Source organism: Phoxinus phoxinus, assembly GCF_949152265.1.
Source record: "Phoxinus phoxinus genome assembly, chromosome: 8".
Classification (NCBI taxonomy): domain Eukaryota; kingdom Metazoa; phylum Chordata; class Actinopteri; order Cypriniformes; family Leuciscidae; genus Phoxinus; species Phoxinus phoxinus.
In genome coordinates this window covers 34,480,081-34,505,120 of record NC_136883.1, presented here as the reverse complement: position 1 = coordinate 34,505,120, position 25,040 = coordinate 34,480,081, and the positions used below count along the sequence as shown (strand labels likewise).

The window sequence follows — 25,040 nt, the reverse complement described above, 5'->3', positions numbered from 1 at the left end:
AAAATGGCATGGCCATTATCACAGCAGAACACTTGCTTTGCACACCATATGTCCGGTGCTTCCGTCATTAAATTAACGCTGGAAGTTCAACAGGCTCTTTTCTACTTTTACTGTAATTACAACACCTGCTGTGTAACGAGTCACAGTGGCCCACACCAACAGATTGACTGGGGAATATATAATAGCTGCTGGGTCACAGAGGTGTTACATTAAAGTGACTGTGCGTGAAAGAGAAAGAATGAGAAAGGAGAAAGAGAAGGAAGGGACGTTCTGAGAGCAAGTGGAAGGGTGTTTGAGGTAATGAAGCAGAATAGCATTTCAATACGATTCAATGGGGTGGAATTGGCTGAGATTCAAATCCACACACTTGCATCTCAACCCCTCTCTGAAGAAGAACGAGTGCCCAAGTCTGCAAGAAGAATGGCAGCTGTCATTAAAAGTGACACGAGGCTGCTCGCTACAGTCTGCGATGACACAGGGATCCACCCAAGCAGATCAGAGTCAAGTCACTTCAAACAACAACCATCAAAACCCACAGCCTTAAAGGGACAGTTCACCCAAATATGAGACTTCTGTCAGACTTTATTCAGGCCCAAACCTGTATGACTCTTGTCCCACATAATAAAAAGGACTTTTATATAAAAAGGTTTTTTGTTTTTTTGTCCTTACAATGAAAGCAGTTGTTGGCATGTTTAGATCGACATGAAGGTGAGTAAATGATGGAATAATTTTTTAGGTGAACTATCCCTTTAAATCTTTATTTATTATTATTTTGTAAATCTATAAAGCTAACTTGGTTGATAAGCTTTTCACCAGTACTTTAACACATTCCCTTGACTTCAGTCGAACTAAGGTGACAATTTCCATTTTATGTTCAATTAAAGACCATTCCACCGCAGACTTTACCTTGAATAACACAGCATATTGCATTAGTCATAGCATAATTTCTCCATTCATTTATGACCAGCCGTTGGCAAAAGCAACTGCTGTGGCTGCATCGTTCTCTTCCTTGATGAATGAAAACATTCAACATTGTTTCATTTAATTGCATTTAATCTCACATATCCTGCAAATGCTACGAATATTAAAGATTAACGTTTTTTTTTTCTTTGATGTTCTGAGGCATTATTGCATATATTCAGAATTAATACATTAATAATACTTCCTCCTCTTTAAAAATTATAAAGAAAAAAATGGTGGTGCTCAGTACCTCTTGCTGAAGGTCTTTGATGATTTTGGTCTTCTTTTCCATCTCCATCTTTAAAAACTTTATCTGTATGGAAGGGGAAAAAAATCGTGCATGTTAAGGCCACAGTAACATTTTATACAGGAAAAAAAATATTTTTAATCTGTTTTAACAAAGAATAAAGTATGCTGTTAAATATACACTACCGTTCTAAAGTTTGGGGACAGTACGAGTTTTAAAAATGTTTTTACAGTATTTTTTGTTCACATGAAGCATTTATTTATCTATCAAAATTACAGTAAAAATAATACAATTTAAATTTGACCATTTTTTACTTATGTCTGTTTTTATGTTTAATATGTTTTTAAAGGTAATTTATTTCTGTGACGCAAAGCTGAATTTTCAGCATCATTCCTCCAGTCTTCAGTGTCACACGATCCTTCAGACATTATTCTAATATGATGATTTGATGCTCGAAAAACATTTAATATTATTATTATCAATGTTGAAAACTGCTGTGCTGCTTAATGTTAATTTAATCAATTGAACGCATCCTTGATAACATCTATTTCATAATTTAATTTATGAGATTATTTTGAGCCAGTCCTGTGTATTAACTGTTGCAAGATGTAATCCAGATTTTTTAGTAAGTGTTTTATTTAAAGAAAAAAAAACTATTTATTTAAATGTAAAGTTTTTATGATTTAATTACTTAGTTTTCCATTAAACTCAATTAAAACGTGCAGTTCGTTCACAAACCTCAGTCTGGGAAACGTAACATAATATTTAATGCAATTAATGTTGTTAATAACAATTTTAAAAATATATATTTTCTTTCTCTTTGTATTTTTGCATCAATATAAGTACAAGATTATCCTTTTCAAATCAATGTGATAAATGACGTTAGATCATAAGTAATCCAAAACTAATCAAACAGTAGTCGCATTACATTACCTTAAATGTGCACTGGATTACGTTTAATATTACTAATATAACTAAAACTTTTCTCCTGTGATTTGGAATCTGTAATTTGTAAGCAATACCCAGCACTGTTCTGAGCCGTATTTATTTTATTGGTTTATTGGCTTGGTTTGGGGGTTTACAGATTAAAATAAATGAAGGAAATTGAATAACAAAAGTACAGTATATCAGATCTTACTGTACATTTCCTGTATAACCGCAATATAAATTCATGAAAACCTCAATCATATTTACCCCTCATGAATTCAAATGAAAAGAGAACCATATAAAATAATTTCAACACTTCTCTTTGTAGAATACAAAAGTGGAAGTGCGAGTTCCCAAAACAATCCAGAGCGTGGTACAAACAGCCAAAAAAGAATCAGAAGTGTTTACATCCCTGAGGGTGAACCGCAACACCAATCAAATAGAACGTTCCACTATTGCTCCTTATTCCTTATTCACCCAGCTCAGCCCTGAACGTCAACTCACACACTCTCTCTCTCCTCCCTCCAGCCACGGCAGACCGTGTGGAAAAATAACAGCACATCTAAATATGAGGCCGAGCAGCTGTGCGCATTCCCAGACAATACTCAGCGTAGCTGCAGGTGGATTCATTCTGATTAGCAATTTAATTGAATTCAGTCCAAGTTCATATATTGATATGCTGCAGTCAATGCATAGATACTTTTTCAATCTTTTTTTTGGGATTACAATAGAACAGCATCTTGTTTCTCGTTTCCTGGTTTCACGCGGCTTTGTTTGTGAACTACATGCATCCTGAGTCTTTCCTATCCTGACTGCCTTCACTAAACATGTTTTGATTCGTCGAATACTTCAAATGGTTTATATAAGATTAAGTCCATGAATAATTTCATTTGTTTTCTTAAAAGAATATTAAAATGATATCACTAACACTTTTGTGCAAAAAAGAAAGTTCTGTCATAATTTATACACTCATGTCTTTTCAAAATCCTTCCTTCCTTCCTTCCTTCCTTCCTTCCTTCCTTCCTTCCTTCCTTCCTTCCTTCCTTCCTTCCTTCCTTCCTTCCTTCCTTCCTTCCTTCCTTCCTTCCTTCCTTCCTTCCTTCCTTCCTTCCTTCCTTCCTTCCTTCCTTCCTTCCTTCCTTCCTTCCTTCCTTCCTTCCTTCCTTCCTTCCTTCCTTCCTTCCTTCCTTCCTTCCTTCCTTCCTTCCTTCCTTCCTTCCTTCCTTCCTTCCTTCCTTCCTTCCTTATATGTAATATTTTAAATGTATTTTAATCACAAAAATGTAACTTTGCATCAAGTGAAACAGGCCCATTGGCTACCTACATAATAAGCTTTTTTAAATGTAAAATGTTCGATGCCTTATCGCGCTGATGTGACCGAGCCCGACCCAAACCCGAACATAACTTCTAAATATCTGTCTGGGTCCCATCGGTCCCGGGTCGGGTATCCATCCTTTAGTATGGAACAAAAACAAACAAAATGAACAACACTAAGACATATCAAAATATTGAAGAAAGTCAATGACATGAGGGGTGACAACATAATGCCAAAACAGTCTCTTAATTTTAAATATGCAGATAAATTAAGCTGATATGGACCTTATTTCTTTTGCCAAAACTCAGGACAATGCCCAACATAATAGCCAGCTAATATAAAGGTTGGCATAAAAAGATACTTACAGGCAAACAAAAGGTCACAGCTCGTTGGGCCGTTTCAACAGCAGTGCAAAATGTTAACATTCCCCGAACTGAACGGGCACATTGTTGCAGCTTGTGAATATCTGGGGTTGTGAATCAGCTTTGCTCTCTGTAATTGGTGTCAATTGGTGGTGAACTATTCACAGAATGGAAAGAATGGCCAGAGCTGGTGAAATGCTAATTCTGAGAGATTCATTCTCATTCCGAACACGAGCGTCTGTGCCTCTATCCCCCGCAGTACGGCGCAGACACACACAGAGATGAAACAAGAAAAGTTGCATGCAGATAATTGTGTATCTCTTCCAGAGACAGCAAGGTGCTTCCTACAGTTTTCCATAATTACTGTAACATAACTCTGCCATACCTAAAGGTAAATGCCTAAAATAGAAGAGACTCTCTATGGCCCCTCCATGCCATCTCACTGACTTCAATGAGGATTCTAGTGTTTTCCTGGTAATTCGTTTGGAGGGTGCAGTGGAAACACAGCAAACAGTCCTGATCTGAACATGCTTCAATACAGCAACAACAGATCTAACTTTCTATTTCTGCACTGATCTATAGGGGGGATTATTCAATTAGAGAGATATATTTGTACAGTACTATGATTTTTTAATCATTCGAGTTTTAAATGGTATAACTTTATTTTAATGGTCCACTTTTAGACATTTTACTTAGTTTACATGTAGTTGCAAAGTTACTTATAGTTGGTTGAATGTCTAAATTGGACCATCAAAATAAAGTGTAACATACGTTTATTTGTTTCTCTTTAAATCCTTTTTATATATATGTATTTTAAGGGTGTTGGAATATTAATTTGCCAGTATTCTATTTGTATTGTAAAGTACACAGTGGCTATTTATAATAACTTTATGCTTTGTACTTAGTACTTTTACTGTATTTTCAGTAATTTTTATGTACAATTTGTCATTTTTCAATAATCAAGAAATGTTTTTCCAATTTTCCATTAGGCCTACCATTATGCTAAGCATTTCGAAAAACAGTGTTGTTGTTGTTGTTGTTGTTTCCATTATGATGACAGAATGATGATTTGAACATCAGCTTTTCCATCATGATCTGAAAGCCTCTTTTTTACATGTTCGTATTTAAAAACAAATTTTTTTTTTTTTTTTTTATGAATTCAAGTTTATTAACTGTTATCTAACCTGTTGTGTCAGCAACCTCAAGGCTTTTTTTCTTTCCAAAAAGTGAAAAAATGTCATTACCATCACACATTCTGCCACAATACTGTTGAAAGTTGATCAAGACCATGATCAGATCTTTATTCCAGGATATGCATTGAATATTTTAACAGACTAGAGAAGCTTGCTTCTCTTTTAAGATTTCAAGCAGTCAAAAGTGCTCTTAACTGAAGAATCAGCCATGGACAGTAATGTCATGAGTAATCATGCAAGCGGTAAAAGCTATAGGCCATTAGGCTATTATCATTAGTATTTTGACAGTCCCCAAAAGCCAAGTTCATGTTTTTAGCATTTCAGCAGGTTGTATAGTTTAACACATCAGTGTAAAGGGTCTCACGGTGGCCTGTTGTTTCTCTGCACGTTCAGCTGCATCATCCAGTTGTTTCTGCAGAGCTGCCTGGAGCGACTTCATCTCATCCCTGTGAATGAGAGAGATAGAGGCACAGAGAAAAACAAATGAAAAACACTGAATAAGAGTGCACAGGGGAATAGCGATCACAATGGCCATCTTAAATGTGTGATATACTCTAAAACACAAACACAGTCATGCCATATAGGCACGAGCACAACCAAAATTCACCAATGTCTGAGCAATATATATGAATAAAGGTCCATGACAAATATGTAAATCAATAAACCCTACCATAAAGCAGGGACTGCTAACACTGTACACTTGATGCCGAATGATAAATAATGTGAATTGATATGCTATACCATTTACTAAACACACACAAAAAAAGACTAAAATAAAATAAATTGCATTGTGCATTGCAAAACAAAAAATGTATATGCATCAATGTTTTATTTCATGGGGATGGAAAATTTAACTTTTCTTCCCTGTGGTGAAAACTCACCAAACTTTGCATGCATGCGAGGTCTGTGGCTAATTGCATTCTCTGTAATTTTAGGATGGATGGGATGTATGGTTGCCTAGCAACTAGTGGATAACTTTGCAATATTCATAACACCAGCATCACTACACTGTTTGAGCTCAAGACTTAATATTTCACATGAGAGTCACACAAATTTGCCTCGAGGACCACCAAGTTCCACCATTAAGATGTTTTTCAGTATCTGACATTTCAGGCAAAACCAATGGCTAAAGATTTTAAAGGGTAACACTTTATTTCGATGGCCCAATTTAGATATTGCGTAGGATTGTCAATGGAACTTCTTCACTAAAGGGCACTGCGGGTGTAAAGCAGCCAAAAGGGGTAGACTCACGAGGACCTTTTGAATCATGAAATGACAAAAAGGACAGCCTGGAGTTGTGTTGCCTTAACAGACATAGGCATGTGAAGGTCACAAGACCGCAAGCCTGAACAATTTGGATCATGTCCATTTCTCTTGCATCTACTTCATGATGTTCTGGCAAGCAGTGCGGGGACAAGAGCCGCGTGAATGGAGCGACGCCGGTGGTGCATGGGTTAATGAGTGTCACCTGCGCGCCACACCGGTCTCCAGTCCCACGGAGGAATTCCAGAAGGATAAGAAGAGGAGTGACGACAGTGAAGGACAAGAGAGGACCAGGCCTGGACATTGTGTTGTTTTGTTCTAGTTTATGTGGCAGCAGTCTGTGAGAGGCTGTCACTTTTTTTTATTTTGTTGTTTGTTTATTTCGTGATTAATGTCCGTCAGTTCCCGCCTCTGTCTCTGAGCCTTTATCGTTGTTACAGATGTCTTCCTGTACCGACTGGATTCTTTTTATAGTTTATTTTTAGTTTAATGAAACCTAAAAGTCATATTAAATGTTTATCAATTGGTTCATTTATATCAGCATGTAAATTCTAACATTAATCATTTAAAGTGGGATCCAAAATATTGAGACAAGCAGTGAAAATGCATTTATCTAATGTAATATGTATTTTTTTTATTAAAATTATATTATCATAACAACAATTTTAGTGTTTTTTCAGAATTCCAGATTTTTTCTTTATTAATCCCTTCCGCTAGAAATCTGAAACATTTAACCAAGGCTCATTGTAAAAATTACATTTCTGCAAAAAATTATGCTACTTCTTGCACGTTTCACGACACTCAACAAAGTGAAATGTCCAGTGAGCGGCAGTATAAGCACGTTCAGTTTGATCCAAAACAGATAAATGCTGGTCTCAGCCTCAGACGTCACATCTACGGACCGGACCGTTGGCTGAATGCTTGATGCATATAGCGCACAAAATGGGAAACACTTCAGGAGATTCAAAGCTGTTATCTGATTGGTTGAATTCTATGTCCGGGAGACGTGTCGCGTTCTTTAACGGCCTGCCTGGAAGCAAAGCTGTAGTGATGCCAAACCCCCTTATGGAAGAAGACAATGACTGTGACTGACCACTTATTGGGATCAACTAAACGCTGAATTTCCAAAAGTATGTGAAGTTCGTGGTATATATACGTCCAAGAGCTTTACTCACCGGCCTGTTATAGTAGGGACATCGAGATTACATTTTTACTCCCCTAAACATAACAAACTGTGATTGGATGCTTTATATGTCGGTCAGAAGGCCTTTTGGTCAGTCCTTGGCCAATGAAAGCTGCTAACCTTCTGCTGTCAGTCTGAAGATCTGGCTATGCAAGACTACCCTAAACCCAACCAAAAGTGTAGGAAAGTAAGAGATAAAAACACATTGCTGAAGCAACCATGCCATTTTAGCTTCCTACTATGAGACTTTGAGCTCTTTTAATCGAGTGGCGTAGCTTGTGTACCACAGGTTTTCACAGGTTTTAACTGAGTGTTCTGTTTCTCCAGTGCTGTACCAAGTGAGTTACTGAGCAAATTCACTTCTTTAGAAATGGCATAAAGCTGGTTATGTGATTTCAAAATATAGTAGTGTGCAAGGAACTACTAGAAAATAAGTCTTTATTGATCCATAATCTACCCCTTTATTCATACTTCTTGTGAAATGTAATAAAAGTAATTGGCATTTTACTGTCTCGAATGTTTATTTCAGCTGGAAACCGCAACATTGTAAAAGGCACATTTTCCCAAAAGAAACATTATCATGCATTCAAAATCATAAAGCTTTCTATTGATTTACAGGTTTACATTATGTTTTGAACATCAGATTTTCTATGTGGTCTCAGATCTATGCTGCACTAAATCCTCTGAGAAACATCACTGGTGCCAACTTGCAGGCCAAATACAGCATCCATTGTCATTCTCCTGACTTGCGTAATCACAAATGTCCATGGGACATTTCTTTTTCTACCAGGTGCTTATATTGTCATTTTAATCAAGAGAGTGAAGGTCAGAAACTTGAGCACATCTGCCCTGAATTTCAATATCTGTCTGCTGTTGATTGGGGTTAAAAATAGAAACCATTACGCACACCTGACACAGGGGGAAATTGAATTCTGTCACTAACTCTCCGCAGCCAACATGGATTGAACGTTGATGGATCCAGTCTGTTGCCATGAGGCCACCAAGAGTGTTCTGGAGTGTTCTGCGGTTTTCTATCCCAGAAAACCCACGACAATTCAATCTGGTTGAAACCGAGAAGGTCGTAAAATCTGCGTTAAAGAGCCCGGTTGCTCTTGAAACTGGGAAATAACAGTCGCTGAGAGAGCCTTAGAGATGTACACGACAAATGGTGGAGCATCTGTCTATAGCCGTGTGCATGTAAACAGTTGCTAACAGTCTCTAATTACTGATGTTGGTGTGTGAGAGTGAGTAATTCATTAAAGAGTCTCTCACAGCACTGTTTCCTTCACAGTTCATTTCATCTAAAGTTGACTGAAGTCTTTAAACTTTTTGAAAAGATTAGGAATGAATACTTTTATTCAGCAAAGACACATTAAAGTGACAGTAAATACATTTATGATGTTACAAAATAATTATATTTCAAGTAAAAAAAAGAGTCAATTTTCACAAAGATATTAAGCAGCACGACCCTTTCCAACATTGATAATAATATTAAATGTTTCTTGAGCAGCAAATCTGCATATTAGATGTGCACACTATTATAGTTATCTATATAGTTACCATTCTTGGTGTGAACGGGCCTTGAGTTGCAGATTCAAAAAGTAATTCATTTATACAGTGATTCAGATCATAAGAGGAGCAGTGGAGAAAGAATAAAAACATTTACCTTTGCTTGTGACTGAGCTCCAGGATCCTCTGCACATCCTTCTTGGGCACGGCATCTTCATTCTTAAAAGACTGTGGGGAAAGAATAGAAAAGCTGTGATGAATGCTTTACGATATTGTATATCTGCATGCGAGTGTTTGAACTGTTTATTTTTGGATTTGACATGGCAGATGATGCTGACACTGTCAGATTTGTTCATCTGTAAAGATATGACGTCCTCCTATATGCTGATTTTTCCAGTAAGCCTGGAAACCCCAGTAAATAGAGCTTTACCAATTTGAGAAATGATGCTTTGGTGGGGCCGTTCCAAAGCATCTGTTCCTCTCCTCAGAGAAACATCAGCGAGATCAGAGGGAGGAAATCTGACTAATTCTCATTATAGCCTCATTTACATTTTCTTCAATCAGCATACACCATGAATAATGGAATGCAAAACCTTGAAAGAGAAAGATATGAAACCTCTCATTCAGATCATTTCTAGAATTGAACATTGACAAATTATAATGTTTATTACGAGTTTTTTTTTTTTTTTTTTTTTTTTACGAAAATATGCAAATTTTTATCCACTGTCAAAAAGAAGTCATGGGTTGTGATAAGTGGTAAAATATTGCATGTCTGGATTACATAATCAGTTATCATAATTCATATTATTAAATGGGTAACACTTTACAATAAGGTTAGTTAACTACTTTAGTTCAAATGAACTAAGAATGAACCCAATCTCACAGCAATTCATATGTATTTTACGAGGTGGCTAATTCGTATAATTCATACGACTTCACTCATACGATTTTTGCTAAATCATACATATTTTACGAGTTCACAAATTCGTAAGAATTCGTACAAATGACCTAGCCCTGACCCCGCCCCTAAACCTACCAATCACGTGAGTTTAGACAAATCGTACGAATTAGCCACCTTTTAATCACTCGTAAGAATTGGTCGTGAGATAGCGTTGGAATGAACAATACTTCTAGAGCATTTATTAATTTTAGTTCCTGTTAATTTTAACATTTATGGAAATCAAATGTTGTATTTGTTAACATTAGTTAAAAAGACCTGCACTCTAAAATATGCTGGGTTGTTTCAACCCAATTTTGGGTAAAATATGGACAAACCCAGCCCTTGGGTAAAATTTTTAAATGACATTTTTAACCCAACGTTTGGGTTTGTCCATATTTGACCCAAAATTGGGTTGGAACAACCCAGCATTTTTTAGAGTGTGGTTTTTAAGGGTGTGCCCTCTTTACTCCCGTTTATATTTTCGGCAATATAGTACAAGATTATTCTAGTCTCTGACAGCAAATAAATAGCAGTTCAAACTAAGAATATCCCACAAAAAAAGATGCAATCATTGATCATCTTCTAATCATAATATCCTATATAATTTGTCAGTCCCAACACTTATCATGGGGCCGCAGCACTTAGACGACATCATTCCACTTGACATTCTTTGGCATGAAACATATTGGTCATCACTATTGCTCTGTCGCCCCACTCGGACTCTTCTGTGTTTCCAGAAACTAACAGCAGCAAAGCTTTGTCAGGGGAAGACCATCTGTGCAGCTGTTGAGTTGTATTGAGATTGGCATCGCGGTGTCTTTTCAGGCCAAGCTGGCAGGAATGTGCCGGCACAAACACACAAACCCCTGCCAAGACTACAGGCTCCATCAGGCGAAGTTTAATGATGATGAGCAGCACTCTGGGGAGATCTCATTATAAAAATAAACAGTATGGACAGTAAATCTGCTCAACAAAAAGGTTAACTGGTCACATATACATAATTGATCACACTAAAAAGGTCATAGTTGATCATGGTCTTACAAATCCACTGGAGATCCCGGCCCTAAACTCAAGGGATCTGGCAGTTCGGCGCAGGGCCAGGGATTCAGCAGTCGGGCCCTTGAGCTTCTTGCTAACCCAACACCACATGACATCCTAACAGAACCATTACACTTACACTCGCACATTGCTATGCATTCACATGCAGGAATCACACAGAATTCACAGAGTGACACACTGAATCTCAATGAACAGATCATACAGAGACACAACTGCATCAAAATCATGATGATCCATTTCAGTGATGGATATATTTTTCAATATATATATATATATAAATAAAAAGCTCTTTCAAACTATTTCTGTCAGTTTTATTTACGCCGTTATTGTCCTTATCCATTAACGCTCCAAGCACTTCAGCAGAACAATAAATCACTCTATGAATCAGATTGAATGCATTTGGAGCGTATGTTTTTTTTCTTCTCAGGCACCAGTGCCTGGTTGACTGCCATTGGACAAGGCAATCAAGTATTTGATTGACTGGCTCAGATGCCTGGAATAATGCATTCTCTTTGTGGCTAATCTGTCTCCATATGCGCCAGCGCTGCTTTACATGTCTGCTTGCCAGCCTTACTAATGCAGCTCGGTTTTTTATAGTTGCTTAGTGGCTGACTATTGGATGTACTTTACTGTATTTTAAAAATTACTATGCGTTTTGCATATTGGTTTAGTGGTTTCTTGTGTACAGTACAAAATCTAACAGATAATTCTGCTCTCAATGATTTTCTGAGAGATCGCTTACGCAATCGCATGTAATAGGGTGCTTTCATTTGCAATTATTAGTTCAGGCAGCAATGTACAAGAAACAAGCCTTATTTGTAGGTTGTGAGTATGTGGGACAGTACACCAACAAATAAAAATTCTGTCCTCATTTGCTCACCATCATGTCATTTCAAACATGTATGACTTTCTTTCTTCTGCGGAATAAAAAAATATACTTTGAACAAACCAAACAGTTGCCAAACTTCCACTGCATGGGTAAAATCTCTGAGACAAAAACAAAACAAATCCTCTTTTGTGATCCACAGGAGAACGAAAGTCATAGAGGTTTGAAACAACGTGAGGGTGAGTAAATGACAGGATTACATTTTTTGGGGCTGAGAACAATCTTTTTTGGGACACAAATACTACAAAGTCATAAAAACATTAATATTTCCTCAAATATAGCCAAAACTGACTGACTAATTGGCTGACTAACCAATTAACTAATTAATTTGGCAGTTTTCTTAAAAGTTCCCAGCATGCATTTCAGCAAAAACAAAAAACAAAAAAACATTATTGTTAAAGATTCCGTTTTTTTCTCCAAAATGCACTTATATTAAACAATCATGAAATAACAATAATCAATATTATATTCATAAATTAATATTCATCTATAACAATAAATGCAGAACATTTTTGTTTACTTACTGCATTAATGCAATGTTAACTAATTAAATATTTTTGTAAAGTGTTACCTTTTTGCCTACTAGAAACTATAATGTATGTTTTTCAATTAAACGTTATGTTCTTTTTGTTTTAAGCAAAGTCAGAAATATTCACAAGAACACAAAAATGGCAAAAAAAGAGAAACAAAAAGAGGCAAACTTCTGCCTATATTTCAATACTTCAAGGTATAGAAAATGTTTACACATCAAATTGGTATAAAGTGAAAATGTCAACAAAACAAAATGCAAAAGCAACACATGATAAGAGCAGACTGAGATCTGAGCAGCAGAAACACCATTACTGCTAGTGCAAAACCTCGAGCAGCCACAAAGAGTTAGAAAATTAAATGAGACGCCTCTCTCACTTGAAGAAAAATCTTCCTCCATCTGCAAGCATTAAATCATGCAACAAAGATGCACTCATATGGATTATTTACATTTTGAAAGGAGCACAAATCCCTTTAAGTTTCCCATCAGCACACAGCGGAGAGTTTTACCTGCAGGTTCCCCTTGATGCTGTCCAGCTCCTTTGATGTTTTGGAGAGTTGTCGTAAAATTCCTGTCCTCTCTGTGAAAACCTCCTTCAGCTTCTTCTCCAGCCCCTCATAGCTACAGGAAGAGAAAAGAAATAGAAAGATGACTTCTTTAAATCTACGGCATGCCTGGCAAATTCATTCTGCACGGCAGGTTACAGCAGCCTGGAGGATTTCAAGGCATTGTGAGTGGATGATGAACTCAAGAAAACATCCAATAGTTCATCACGAAAATCATGAAAAAGAACTTGTGAGCTCGCCTCAAAGTCACGTCAGGGTCGGTTTCAGGATTTCTTGACGTCTAAGGTAGCAGACAGACAAAAATGTACATATATTTTATGTTTTAAAAGCCTTCCAGACAGTAACACATTACAGTAAGGTCTAATTTGTTAACGTTAGTTAATGCAACTAACAATGAGCAATATCTTTTTACAGCAATTATTAAAGGTGCAGAATGTAATATTGGCTAGTGGTTGAAATGGGTACTGCAGTCCAAATTCTAAATATTGGTTTCCCCGCTTCACCTCGCGCTCGCGTGGGTTGCCACATTGAGGACACGAAACAGGAACGCAATTGGCAATGGAAGGCAAGGAGATTTACACACTGTAAGTTGATTTATCCACACTTTAATATGCTCCTGTTCATAGAGACGGGATGGATGTCGAGGCTTTTTAGATTGAGTAGATTCTCTGACCCAATTCATTTGCTGGCTTCCATGACTGCAATACGCTGTGTTTTACGTCAACTGGCAACCCGGGGTGTTAAAATACTATTGGGTAAATTGGCAGTGGGCGGGATCACACAGACCAAAACAAAAACAGACATTCTGACACGGAACGCACATTTCAAAGTAGAAAAACTGGCTGTTGCACTGTTAGTTAATAAAATTATTATTGTTCATGTTAGTTTACAGTGCATTTACTAATGTTAACAGATACAACTTTTGATTTGAATAATGTATTAGCAAGTGTTGAAACTAACAATAAATGCTGAAGAAATATGGTTCAGTGTTAGATACTGTACATCATGATACTTTTTTTCAGGATTCTTTGATGAAATTTTTATTTATTTATTTATTTATTTAAACAGCATTTATTCAAATGTAACATAAAATCCAATTGAATTACACTAAATATGACAATATTTACCAGCTGGGGCCATTGCTAACCAGTCAAACCTCAATCCCCTGGGATGTAACTGCTACAAAACATCGGGCCTCACCCACATAAATACACACATATACATATTTATATCGTATATTCTCAGTCAGAATTTCAACACTTTGCCAACCCAAAAAGACAGACGCAGCTGTGCATAGCACAAAAAAGAAATAAATATAATGTGCCGTGATTTTCTTTTGTCACTGTCCCAAATACAAATCATAAATAAGTTATGTAGAGTACAGTCAAATGCTTTCAACAAATGGGCTCTTTGCCAAAGCATCCTGAGCTGCTGTAGCTGAACCTTTATATGTCAGGGAAACCAAAGCACAGTCATACTAATCTCCATGATAGGAAAGCAACACCTGTGAAATAAATAAATCATGCTGGAAGGCATCATGCCTATAAAACTCCCACAGTGTGATGTCTGTGAAACTGATCAAGGGTGTGGGCTGGAAGAGACAGATAGAGATAGAAAAAACATCACACTCTCTCTACTAGATTTCAATGGAGTTGGACGCATCTAGGGCAGACCAACGAGAGCTCAATAATAGAGTCTGGCTCAAGCAAGGTCAAAGTTTGGCTGGTTAGTGTGACCCAGTTAGCCCCTGCTGCTATATAATATCTGGCAGCAAGAAGCATCTTTCTATTCATTGACGGCCATTCAACCAAAGATGTGTATGGCGTTTATCTGTGCACATCACTATTATTTATAAAATGCACGTGCCCTCGTAATCTTTGATCAAAATAACTTCCCCTCCCTCTAGCATCTGTTTTCTTCTCTGATGACGCGTTTACTGGCATGAGGGCGGGACAACCTGTCACTCACATTAGATCAACCAATAGCAAACCACAACCATCCAACCATCCAATCAATTCCCCACAGACAAAATCAAGTCCCACCCTACATTTCTACATTTAAATGTAATATCAAATATCACACCAAAGTTAAAATTATAATCAAGCATGTGTGCTTTAGTCAACATATTAAAAGTGTACTTCTTTAAAGCATGACAAAACAGTTTTAAAACAACGATTTTAAATTTACTTAAAACTTTGACATTTGACCTAATACAGTTTAAAAGTGTACAGTTCTAGGACAATACTTCCTAAATACTTATGCCACTTTTCTCAAAACTCTTCACACAGAACTCTTCGTCTAAACAACTTTCAGCTTGGCACAGCAGTTGATGTAGCATTCACACCGCACTGCACACGTCATACGTCTCAAATCAACTCTTACATAAGACTAGCAAAGCATGTGACCCAACAAAGCACACTTTGGCACTCATAACATGTATATACAAAATAAACACGTTTACATTACAGAACAAAAGTATTCCCCTTTCCCCCTTTTGTATAGATGGTAATAACATTTAAAAACTAACACCTGTCGAGTTGTTCAGATAAATCTAAATTTTTTGGGAATATATTTGAACATGGCGTTATACTGTAGAAATGTCTTATTCAGTTTTGTATTATGTTAAAGTTTTGAACTTAAGTTTAACATTTTAGAAAAGGGTATAATTGGCCTGTAGGTACATCGAGTTTTGAAAGTGGTTGTGTCTAAGTGAGAGAAGAAATTATGTGATCTGAATGACATTGAATGCATTTGTGCCAAAGCAGTGATAAACCCACATAAGCTGTTTCCATCCAAAGTTGCACGAAACTTAAATTTAACCGATGTGCAAAACTGGATTATTGCATTAAACATTTGTGAATAAATCAGCGTTTCCATCCCACATGTTCAAGAGAACAAAATCGCCACTTATTACGATAAATGCCAAGCAACCGGGAATTAGATGACCGGGAATGCTACCGGATAACTTTCTCCCGAAATGATCGACCTCCTTTGGCTCATGATGCGAACGGTACAGATAACCACAGAGTCGGGAATATGAGGAATAAATTGGTCATTACTATCACAGGTTGATAATTATGCTGTGACCTCTTTTGACACGGCTGTTTTGGCAGGCTCTCATACGAGAGCGAGACCACAGAAAGTGTTGTAATGAGAATCAGCCTGTCAGACAAACAGGCTTATAATCGCATGCTGTACTCCACAGCTCCTCATTGCCAGCGATCGCGTAATTCTGATTAAAGCCACACCATGTGAAGGCGGACGATAAACCACAATCCTCCTTGAAGGAAAGTTGCTTAGCTGTAAGGATCTGCCAGAAACAATCTGCACACATGAATGGTGATGCCGTCTGAAAAAGTGATTGTTCAGGATGAAGGGAGCTTTGAATAACAGCACACGACAGGCAGAGAAACAAGCATACGCGCACGCGGCCTCATTAGACAGAACCTCCCTACCCACCCAGTACGTTTCTGCGCTCGACTTTGAATTATATGAAACTGATCTTCCTCCGTAATGAAGAAGTGCTGAGGCCTGGTCATTAAAGTGGAAAGTGCTGAGTTTCACAAGTCCAGAGCACAGGCTGCTGCTACAGCTCAGTATGGATCTATACAGGCCTACGCCGAGGTAAAGATCAGATGGAGTGTGATTGGGCTTCAGCCAACAAGGCAGGACCCATCACTCCTCATCTTCCATTAGCCACTGTTGGGCTGAACGTTTCCTGCAATTTTATGTGCTTTCAGGATGATATAATCCCATAAAGAACTCGTAGCACCCTGAATATTAGAGGGACTCTATGAATTGAATTTACATAAGGTAATAGAGAGAGAGGGAGAGAATATATGATGTCCGGCCTAGGAATTTTGACGACATTACCCTTTATTCAAATTATTAAAAATATGACTTTTTACAAAAACGATTTTTGTAAGCATCTTGCATATATGCTTACAATATATGCAAGTCAATTGTTTTATTCGTGATGTAACGCAATAAATAATGCCAAATTGGGCACACATAATTTTTAGCCAGCCTGTAATACAAAGAAATTATGAACATGCAAAAACAAAAGGGAACTATTGATAACTGATTATATGTTGTCGTCAATGAATGTTTTTGTGAGTTTTTTGTATTTTGCATTTTTATTTTCCATTTTCTATTTTCCTGTAGTCGTAGTTTACCCATTTTTTTTCCAAATAACTTGCCATGTTTTTTCTTGCCTCATATTTAAAAACATGAAATATTTTCCTCATATTTTGATGGTTTAATCGAACTTGTTGGGTCAATAAAAACTAATTTTGGCCACTACTGTGTGTTTTATATGACCAACCAATTAAAACACACCTAGCATTTAAAATTTGTAGACATAAATATACTAGACAAAGATTAGCGGTCACACTTGTAACTATTCTTTGAAGTCGATGTCAAAAACAGTAAATACACATATAGTACCCGACCTAAAAGTGCACAAGTTTATGCAGTTTATTTATAGTTTTTACTTACAAACACAATAGAGAATAAATAACTTCTGTACTGCATTTTGAAATACTTTAGTTGCTGTGCTCAAACAGAGACGAATGCATCCCGCAGCTGCTGAGCATTACGACCGAACATCTGCCACTAAACATCCTGTTCGGCATCCTGTGTGGGATTTAAAGTCCTCCATATATTTTCTGCATGCTTTGAAATTCGTGGTTATGTCAATTCTGCATTAAATATGAATGAGAACAAAAAGGAGGAGAAAAGAGAGATAAAAAGGGAAGCACTAAATGAAAAATTACTGGGGAACGCAGCATTACTCCTTTTAAACGAACTGTTAGTGCCGTGTGCCGGGACGTCAGTGTCTTATGCGTTTGCTTTAATATCAATCCTTGTGCGCTGTCTTTCTTTGAGCCAGATAAATGTGACAGCAAGCAATTGGCAGGAATCACTGTGGCCATAGACAAATACTGTAAAGGTACAGTAATAATGGAAATAATATTGGCAACGCAACTGCCCATCTAAATTCCTCACCTTCTAGCCTATTCATCTGCATAAAACCCTTCCAGTCGCAAAATGCAAATAAATATGCAACAGCTCGTACAAACGCATGCACAAAGAATTCAATGCCACAGGGAGGGAATAAACAGAAAAAGGCACCTCAGCCCCGTTTACATGCTTTTACAAACACAATACAGTTTATATTAGTCCACTGAATGACCAGGATAACAGCGTGCAATGCCAAACGCAACAAAAACCAATTCACATGTGAATATATTCGAGTAGAAACACATGAAATGAGTTTGATAAGATTACACTGCACTTAAAGAGAAGCATGTTGTATGTTGTTTTCCATTTCCAGTTGTAATGAAATGCTCATCTACAATTCTACTACACAATAAGCATGCTAACATCAGGAGACAACCTGCGGCCAGCGCACTCTTTTCTGTCTCTGGTTTGCTATTCAGATCCCCGTCGTTCTGCTTTGCTGGAAATGACTTGAGTTTGAGCTTTAGAGTTGACTCATAATTGCCGGATATCTCATTAATAATTTGTCCCAGGCGTAATCTTGAAATTGAAATATAATCCATAATGCATTATTGAGCATTTCATTTAGGCATGCAGACGTGACTCGATATGTACCAGCCATAGCCTGCATGTCCTATTAAATCCTGTTTAAAATGACAAATTAATTGAGGTCTTTCTGGGAGGTACAGGGGTTGTTTGCCATATATGTTTGACTCGCTTTCCAACTCTAGACATGTGATATGATTCTCTCCAGCTGTTCTCTTGTCTGGTAGGATGTTAAGCTGTTTAATAATGCCCAGCTGGAAGTGTCTAGAGCCCCCAGTATTACAGCCAGACTGGTATTGTGGTCACAGAATCTGGAGGATTTTTTTATTTTATTATTAGGCCAATTTAATACCTGGAATACATTTTGTACCTCTCTGCACACTGCTAAATATATGGCAGGATACATGCAGTGAGTCAGTTAGCTGGTGTATCCTAATGCAATATTTTATGCCCTTGACAAGCACTCTGCGACTCCATTTTACATTGTCAAACACTGTTATTTTTGTTTGCCTCGTAGGATTAGGGTGGACATAAACATGTATATAATAAAGAGCCTGATAACACAGTGTGCTTCAATGAGTTTGGAAAGGCTGCACTTAAAACACAAATATGTCATTAAACCTAAAGCTAGAATCAAAGATGAAATAAAGCCTATTATTGTGGTACACAGCAGTCATCTGAATTGTCGGTTTGCGAACAATTAGGCCATGCATGAGCAGGAGAGCTGTGGCTATAATAATCAGCAATTGGAATATATACACCAGTATAACAAACAAGTTAATATTAAGTACAATAAATTACACAACATTGCCTGTTACTTTGTTTTTGCTCTGCCAACGACTGTTCCAAAGGAAGTAAAAGTATGAAGTAAAAATATTCCTGAATTAATCATTGAGTCACCGATTCAATGACTCACTCATGTCCAAATACGCCTGCTTCCTTTCTACATATAGCAGGCGAACAACAGTATGTGAAGAAAGTAGTATGTCCAAATTCATAAAACAGAAGGCGAAATGCCCTTTGGATAACTTGTTACTTCCACAGAGATTCTCAAGTGCACATCTAATGGACACGTTATGTATGCAATTTCGGATGGATCTAGTCACTTGTTTTGTTCCTTAATGATGAATGAATCAGTTGACTAAATAGAATTAGTTCCTGGGATCATCCGGGTCATTTGAGTAAAAGACTCAAGAATATCGCTATATTGACCCCTATATTGATTTACTGTATGCAGAAAGAGTCATTGAATAATTCCATTCACACCAAGAACGATAACTAACGATAACTACATTAGCGTCCACACCAACACACAATAGCGTTCGCACACTGCAGTTTAAATGCTCGAGCTCTTTAAAGCAGGGTGGATTCTGATGGACTGTCAATGCTTTTATCGTTCATCAGCTGGGAAAAATCTTAGAAACCTCTGTGTTGTTGTCATTTTGGCTGTGCTGTGGACTTTCCCATTCTCAGAATCATTGTTAAAACGTAGTTGCTGTTCTTGGTGTGAACGGACTTAATGCAAAGACTTGTTTTGAAATACAAAATGCACATTAATAATGTAAAATATGAACTTTAGTCAGAGGAGCTTTTATACTATCAGTAATCTTGCTAATGTTTTATCACAGACCTGTTCACCCATGCAGAATTTTTGTGCTTTGCGTGAATTAACAGATTCCAAATAATCTCCTTATCAGGATCACAATTAGCTTTAAATCTGTCATGGCAGTAAATGCAAGCTTTACATAACCCGGTGCTCTGAAAAAGGCCATTTCATTGAAAGAAAAAAGGCTCTGGAACGCTATAGGTTCACAATTCAAAGGTGTTTGTAGCAGTGATCAATCAGCAAAAAGCAAAAAAGAATGAGCGATGCTTGGAAATCGTCCAGGCCCATACTGAGCCAAAAGCAGTTCAGCATGCAATCCTGCAATTTCATCCTACAAATCACAACTCAATATGCCATTCTGACCAGACTTGACAGATTGCTCCACTAACATTATGGAGGAAAAAGTCACAGGAGGTACACAAATCACAACTTGTGATGTTTGACTTCCTAGAAAATCTTCATTTGGATATAATTTAAATAAATTTCAAGTATGATTGCCCTCGTCTCAAATTTTCAAACACCTGAGACATAGTTACAATATTAAACTGACTAAAATCGTAATCTCGTTAGGCAAGAGTAACTATCCCTGGTTAATTCACTGGGTACGCATTTTAATTATGTCGCATAGATTACCAATATGTTGAGAAGAGTCTTTGTTTCATTCCAAAGGGCAGTGAAACATTAAAAATCAATCTCTTTCCATTACCCTCAGATACCTGTATTGACTGGCTCACAGAATCTCAGCGTTCTCACATATGAGAAAAGACAGCAATCTGACAGAGTCCGCAAAGACAAAAGAATGACCTTTTGGGTTTAGTGTGAGGAAGGGTAAAGTGTCGCTGTGGGATGGTTCAGGGCCTCTGTGCTCCAAAGGCAATTTTCAAAAGCTCGGGACACGCGTGTACACACTTTCTCCAGTGAAGCGTTTAGGAGCACTGCCCTGGTTCAATGAGCCTTCTTGGAAATTTAATTTGATTTTTTTTTTTTTGCCGTTTTGTGTTATTAAAGAAGACGAAAAAACGTTTAACGATCAGGCGACAAATGAACCTCTACATAACCGAATCCACTCCTGAAATGTCAAGGCTTTTTTTTTTTTTTTCTGAATGGAGAAAGTAATAAGAAGATTCTGAAGCCTATATATGTTTTAGAAGGTTTGAGAGACATACAATACAGTTCATAAGTTTAGGGTCAGTAATCTTTTACTTTAACTCTTTATTCAGCAAGGATGCATTACATTTATCAAAAGTGAAATTTATGTCACAAAGATTTCGGTTTAAATGCTCTTCTGAAATAAGAAATGTTTCTTGAGCACTTAATCAGCTTATTAGAATGATTTCTGAAGGATCATGTGACCCTGAAGACTGCAATAATGATGCTGAAAATTAAGCTTTGTCATCATAAATTACATTTATATATATAAATAAAAAAGTTTTAAATTGTAATTATTCACATTACTTTTTTAAAAATGATATTTCAATATATATTTTCAAATATATACAGAAGAGACTTATTGAGTCAATATTGAGCCAAAATCAATATTGGCTGTTTATTAGTACTTATAAAACATGAATGCCTTGTTCTGCATTACCATATTCTACATCCCTTAGTCATACATACCCAATACCTAAACTTAACAACTACCTTACTAACTATTAATAAGCAGTAATTAGGAGTTTATTGAGGCAAAAGTTGTAGTTAATAGTCAATAAATTGGGAGAATTTAACTTATCTAAAGTGTGACCAAAATTTATTTAAAAAACATTTGGAAACTCAAGTTTTAATCAGTTACATAACAAGCCCAAATGTTTTTTTTTTTTCCTCTTTCTCGCTCTCTTCTTTCACACTAGGGAACAGAAAGAGTGGTATTAAAATCAGTTCATAATCATAAGTGCTGATGTTACCCCGACTAGACTATTATTGGTCCATTGGGGCCATAATTGCATTTCAAAGATGCACAGTATCAAGTAGCATTCAATCCTTTTACATCAATTTGGATTAAATGAAAGTGATAAGGTGTTCTCAGACTGCAAGCCCTCATGAACACGAGCAGTAAAAATGATTCAGCGCAGCCCATAATGAAGTGTTTTGTGTCTCCTCGTGTCGTGTGGCGCCTCATTACCGAGCCGCTGCCCAAGGTAAGCGTTATGTGAAACACTGGGGTCAAATCCGAGAACGAAATGTGTCATTTCCTTAATCAAACCTTCTCAGCAGATGGTTAGTGCCATGTTAAACGATGGAAACTTAAGGCCTTTCTGGCCAGGAATAATATGTTTTGATTACGTATCAGATAATAAGAGCAATTATTTGTGTATGTGGGAATGAGGTTTCAAATGACTTTGTTTATCGTCACGTACAGTAGCAGGAAGAGGGAGCCGAACTAAATTAGCATGCCAATCTTCAGCTTCCCGTGGGGAATCGGACTCAGGTGCAATGTTTTCTCACAAGGCTTTAATTCAGAGTGTAAATAGGGAATCAAACATCCCTGCTTAGCACATATGTGCGTATGGAAGTGGCAGTACTGTCTATTTATTCTCAGTGTAGCCGGCTCAATGTGTTCGCTTTTCGCCTCGGGCTTGCACCTGGTTCCTTTGCAAGGAGAAATTATTAACCCTCGTCGCCTGCATTATGAATTGTCATGCCATCTTCGCAATGTATGCATGCCAAGAGGAGCGGGAAACCTCACAAGTCCTGTTCCAGTCAAATGGCAGTCGTCTCATATAGGCTATGCAGACCGCTGAAGGTCTCTCTGCAGTTCTGACCACTCATCCGTCTTAGTGGAGCGCTGGGCTGATGGACTCCTCTATGCTATAAGCTGCCAACCTCTGCATTTGCCAATGTTTGCTAAATGGAAGCATTCCAAGTGTTGATCCCAACCAATGATGTCGCTGTTTAACAGACCTCAGTCAACCTCTACTGATCCATCTGCATCAGTGTGTCTACACATTTATGTGGAGAGAGAGAGAGAGAGAGAGAGAGAGAGAGAGAGAGAGAGAGAGAGAGAGAGAGAGAGAGAGAGAGAGAGAGAGAGAGAGAGAGAGAGAGAGAATATATATCTATAGTAAATCTTTCTATTCTCATTTTACTTTTCTTACTCAAATGCTAAAAAAGCATCTGTGGCAATAGTTTAGCATTAATGAGCAATGATAATACAATAGTTAACTTGACTAATTAAAATGACAGACCACAAACATGTTCAGCACAACTATTTTCAACAGGATAATAATAAAACATGTTTATTGCGCAGCAAATCAGCATATTCTGAAGGATCATGTGACACTGAAGACTGAACATTTCTGAAAATGTCATCAGAGGAATAAATGACATTTTAACAGCGTTTTAAATTGTTGTAAATGATTGTTTTAAGGTATTTTCGATCAAAAACAGAACTACCCAACCAGTGTATATACAGCATGGTAGTGTGTATTAATATCACTATGTGGTTGTATCATCCTGGAACTAATATATAAAAAAATAAAATAGCATGCTTGTAACATTCCCATTGCAAGCGTTGCAAAAAAAGGGTTATATCTACAATCCCAAGGGTGGATAATTATTTCCGTTGTTATGTAGCTAGCTAGTTTACTGAACGAACTGCCATTTAATGTAGTGTGAAAAATGGTATATATGCTAATTGTGACATTAAACCGTTTACCATCAGTGGTGCCGTTTACCCTCTTATTGTTCACTTCCACTTTCTAAACCAGAAATGGGAATGAGATCCGTGATAATCTTTAAGGATCAGTCGAAACAAGAACAACTGATTTGGAGAACGATTGTGACCTGATGTTTTTTTTTTTGGGGGGGGGGGGGGGGGGGGGTTCTCTTTCTTTCTTCCTCTACAATCATGTCCAGCGTTCCAGCTGAAATACCTGACAGTTCTGCCATTGGCAGGAGTGACTCTAAGTGATCTCCAGACTTTTAAAGGCTGATATTTGTGGAGGCATCGCCACTAAAGCTAGTGTCAGGACCGGGGGAATGTTAGAGGAAGGGGTAATGGTTTCACTAATCTTGTACGTGCTAGACATCCCATTAAAGTTGTAGGGACAAGATGTCAAGGGAACAATCAGTGACCACTTAGAGCCACACAAAGCAGGTGTCAAGGTTCTTTCACATGTAGAAATGAGAATATCTCTTCAGGTTATCCACTGGTGTCTAAGAAAGAAAAAAAAAAGCTGTGTGGTCAAATTGGGTGTCAACCACAGGTAAAGGCTTGACATTTAGATGTGTGGCAGATAGGCAATACTCTTCTGTAGGCAGAATTACTTTTGTCACTTGGTGTATGTGAGTGTGCTGCCCTGATGCTGATGGGGTGAGTCCTATTAAGAGACAGTTTGGGAAAGGAATTCAAAGCAATTCGATGCATGATTTGTTCAGAAACTGATCAAACTTTAAAGTCATTTTGATCACTTCTGAACTCTGAAACTTTTTGAGAGGCGTTTAATTGACGCCCTACTCACCGCAGTCAATGAGTCTGTCTGAATGTACCCTCAATTATGTGACCAATGGATTCAACAATGGTCTGTGTGTTAAACGGGCAATACCTGGGTGTCACCGATAAGCATTCACTGTCATCTGACAGCTGTTCATTAGGGTTTAACAGCATACCAACCTTTTGGGTTGATTCACACTCAGGCTGTCATACTGATACGCACCAGATGTGTGTGTGTGTGTGTGTGTGTTAAAGGTAGGCTATAACCTGTTCAAATGTCTGCCTGAAACCAAATCAAAACCTGACAGGAGATCCCATTCACAGTGCTCGATTCCAGTGTGTGAACACAGTGGCGCTTCACATTAACAAGTAGTAATCAATACACTTTGAGCTTTCAAAAAAAAAAAAAAAATCACATGCTCAGCATATTCACAAGGACTGCTTACATTAAATGAAAAAAAAAAAAAAAACCGCCCATGTGTTTTGATGTAATCAGATATGCTCTTTTAAGCCGAGCCT

The 25,040-nt window shown here is 37.4% G+C and overlaps 1 protein-coding gene across 4 annotated transcripts in view; it reads right to left on the bottom strand.

Moving 5' to 3' along the window:
- Positions 1-25,040, bottom strand: part of luzp2 (leucine zipper protein 2) — a 165,808-nt gene that overhangs the window by 43,948 nt on the left and 96,820 nt on the right. For all 4 annotated transcript variants that reach the window (XM_079620440.1, XM_079620441.1, XM_079620438.1 and 1 more), the window contains 4 exons: positions 12,883-12,994; positions 9,117-9,187; positions 5,369-5,450; positions 1,211-1,273 (listed from right to left, as the gene is read on the bottom strand). In XM_079620440.1, coding sequence (XP_079476566.1) covers positions 1,211-1,273; positions 5,369-5,450; positions 9,117-9,187; positions 12,883-12,994 — 328 coding nt within the window. The remainder of the gene's footprint in view (positions 1-1,210; positions 1,274-5,368; positions 5,451-9,116; positions 9,188-12,882; positions 12,995-25,040) is intronic.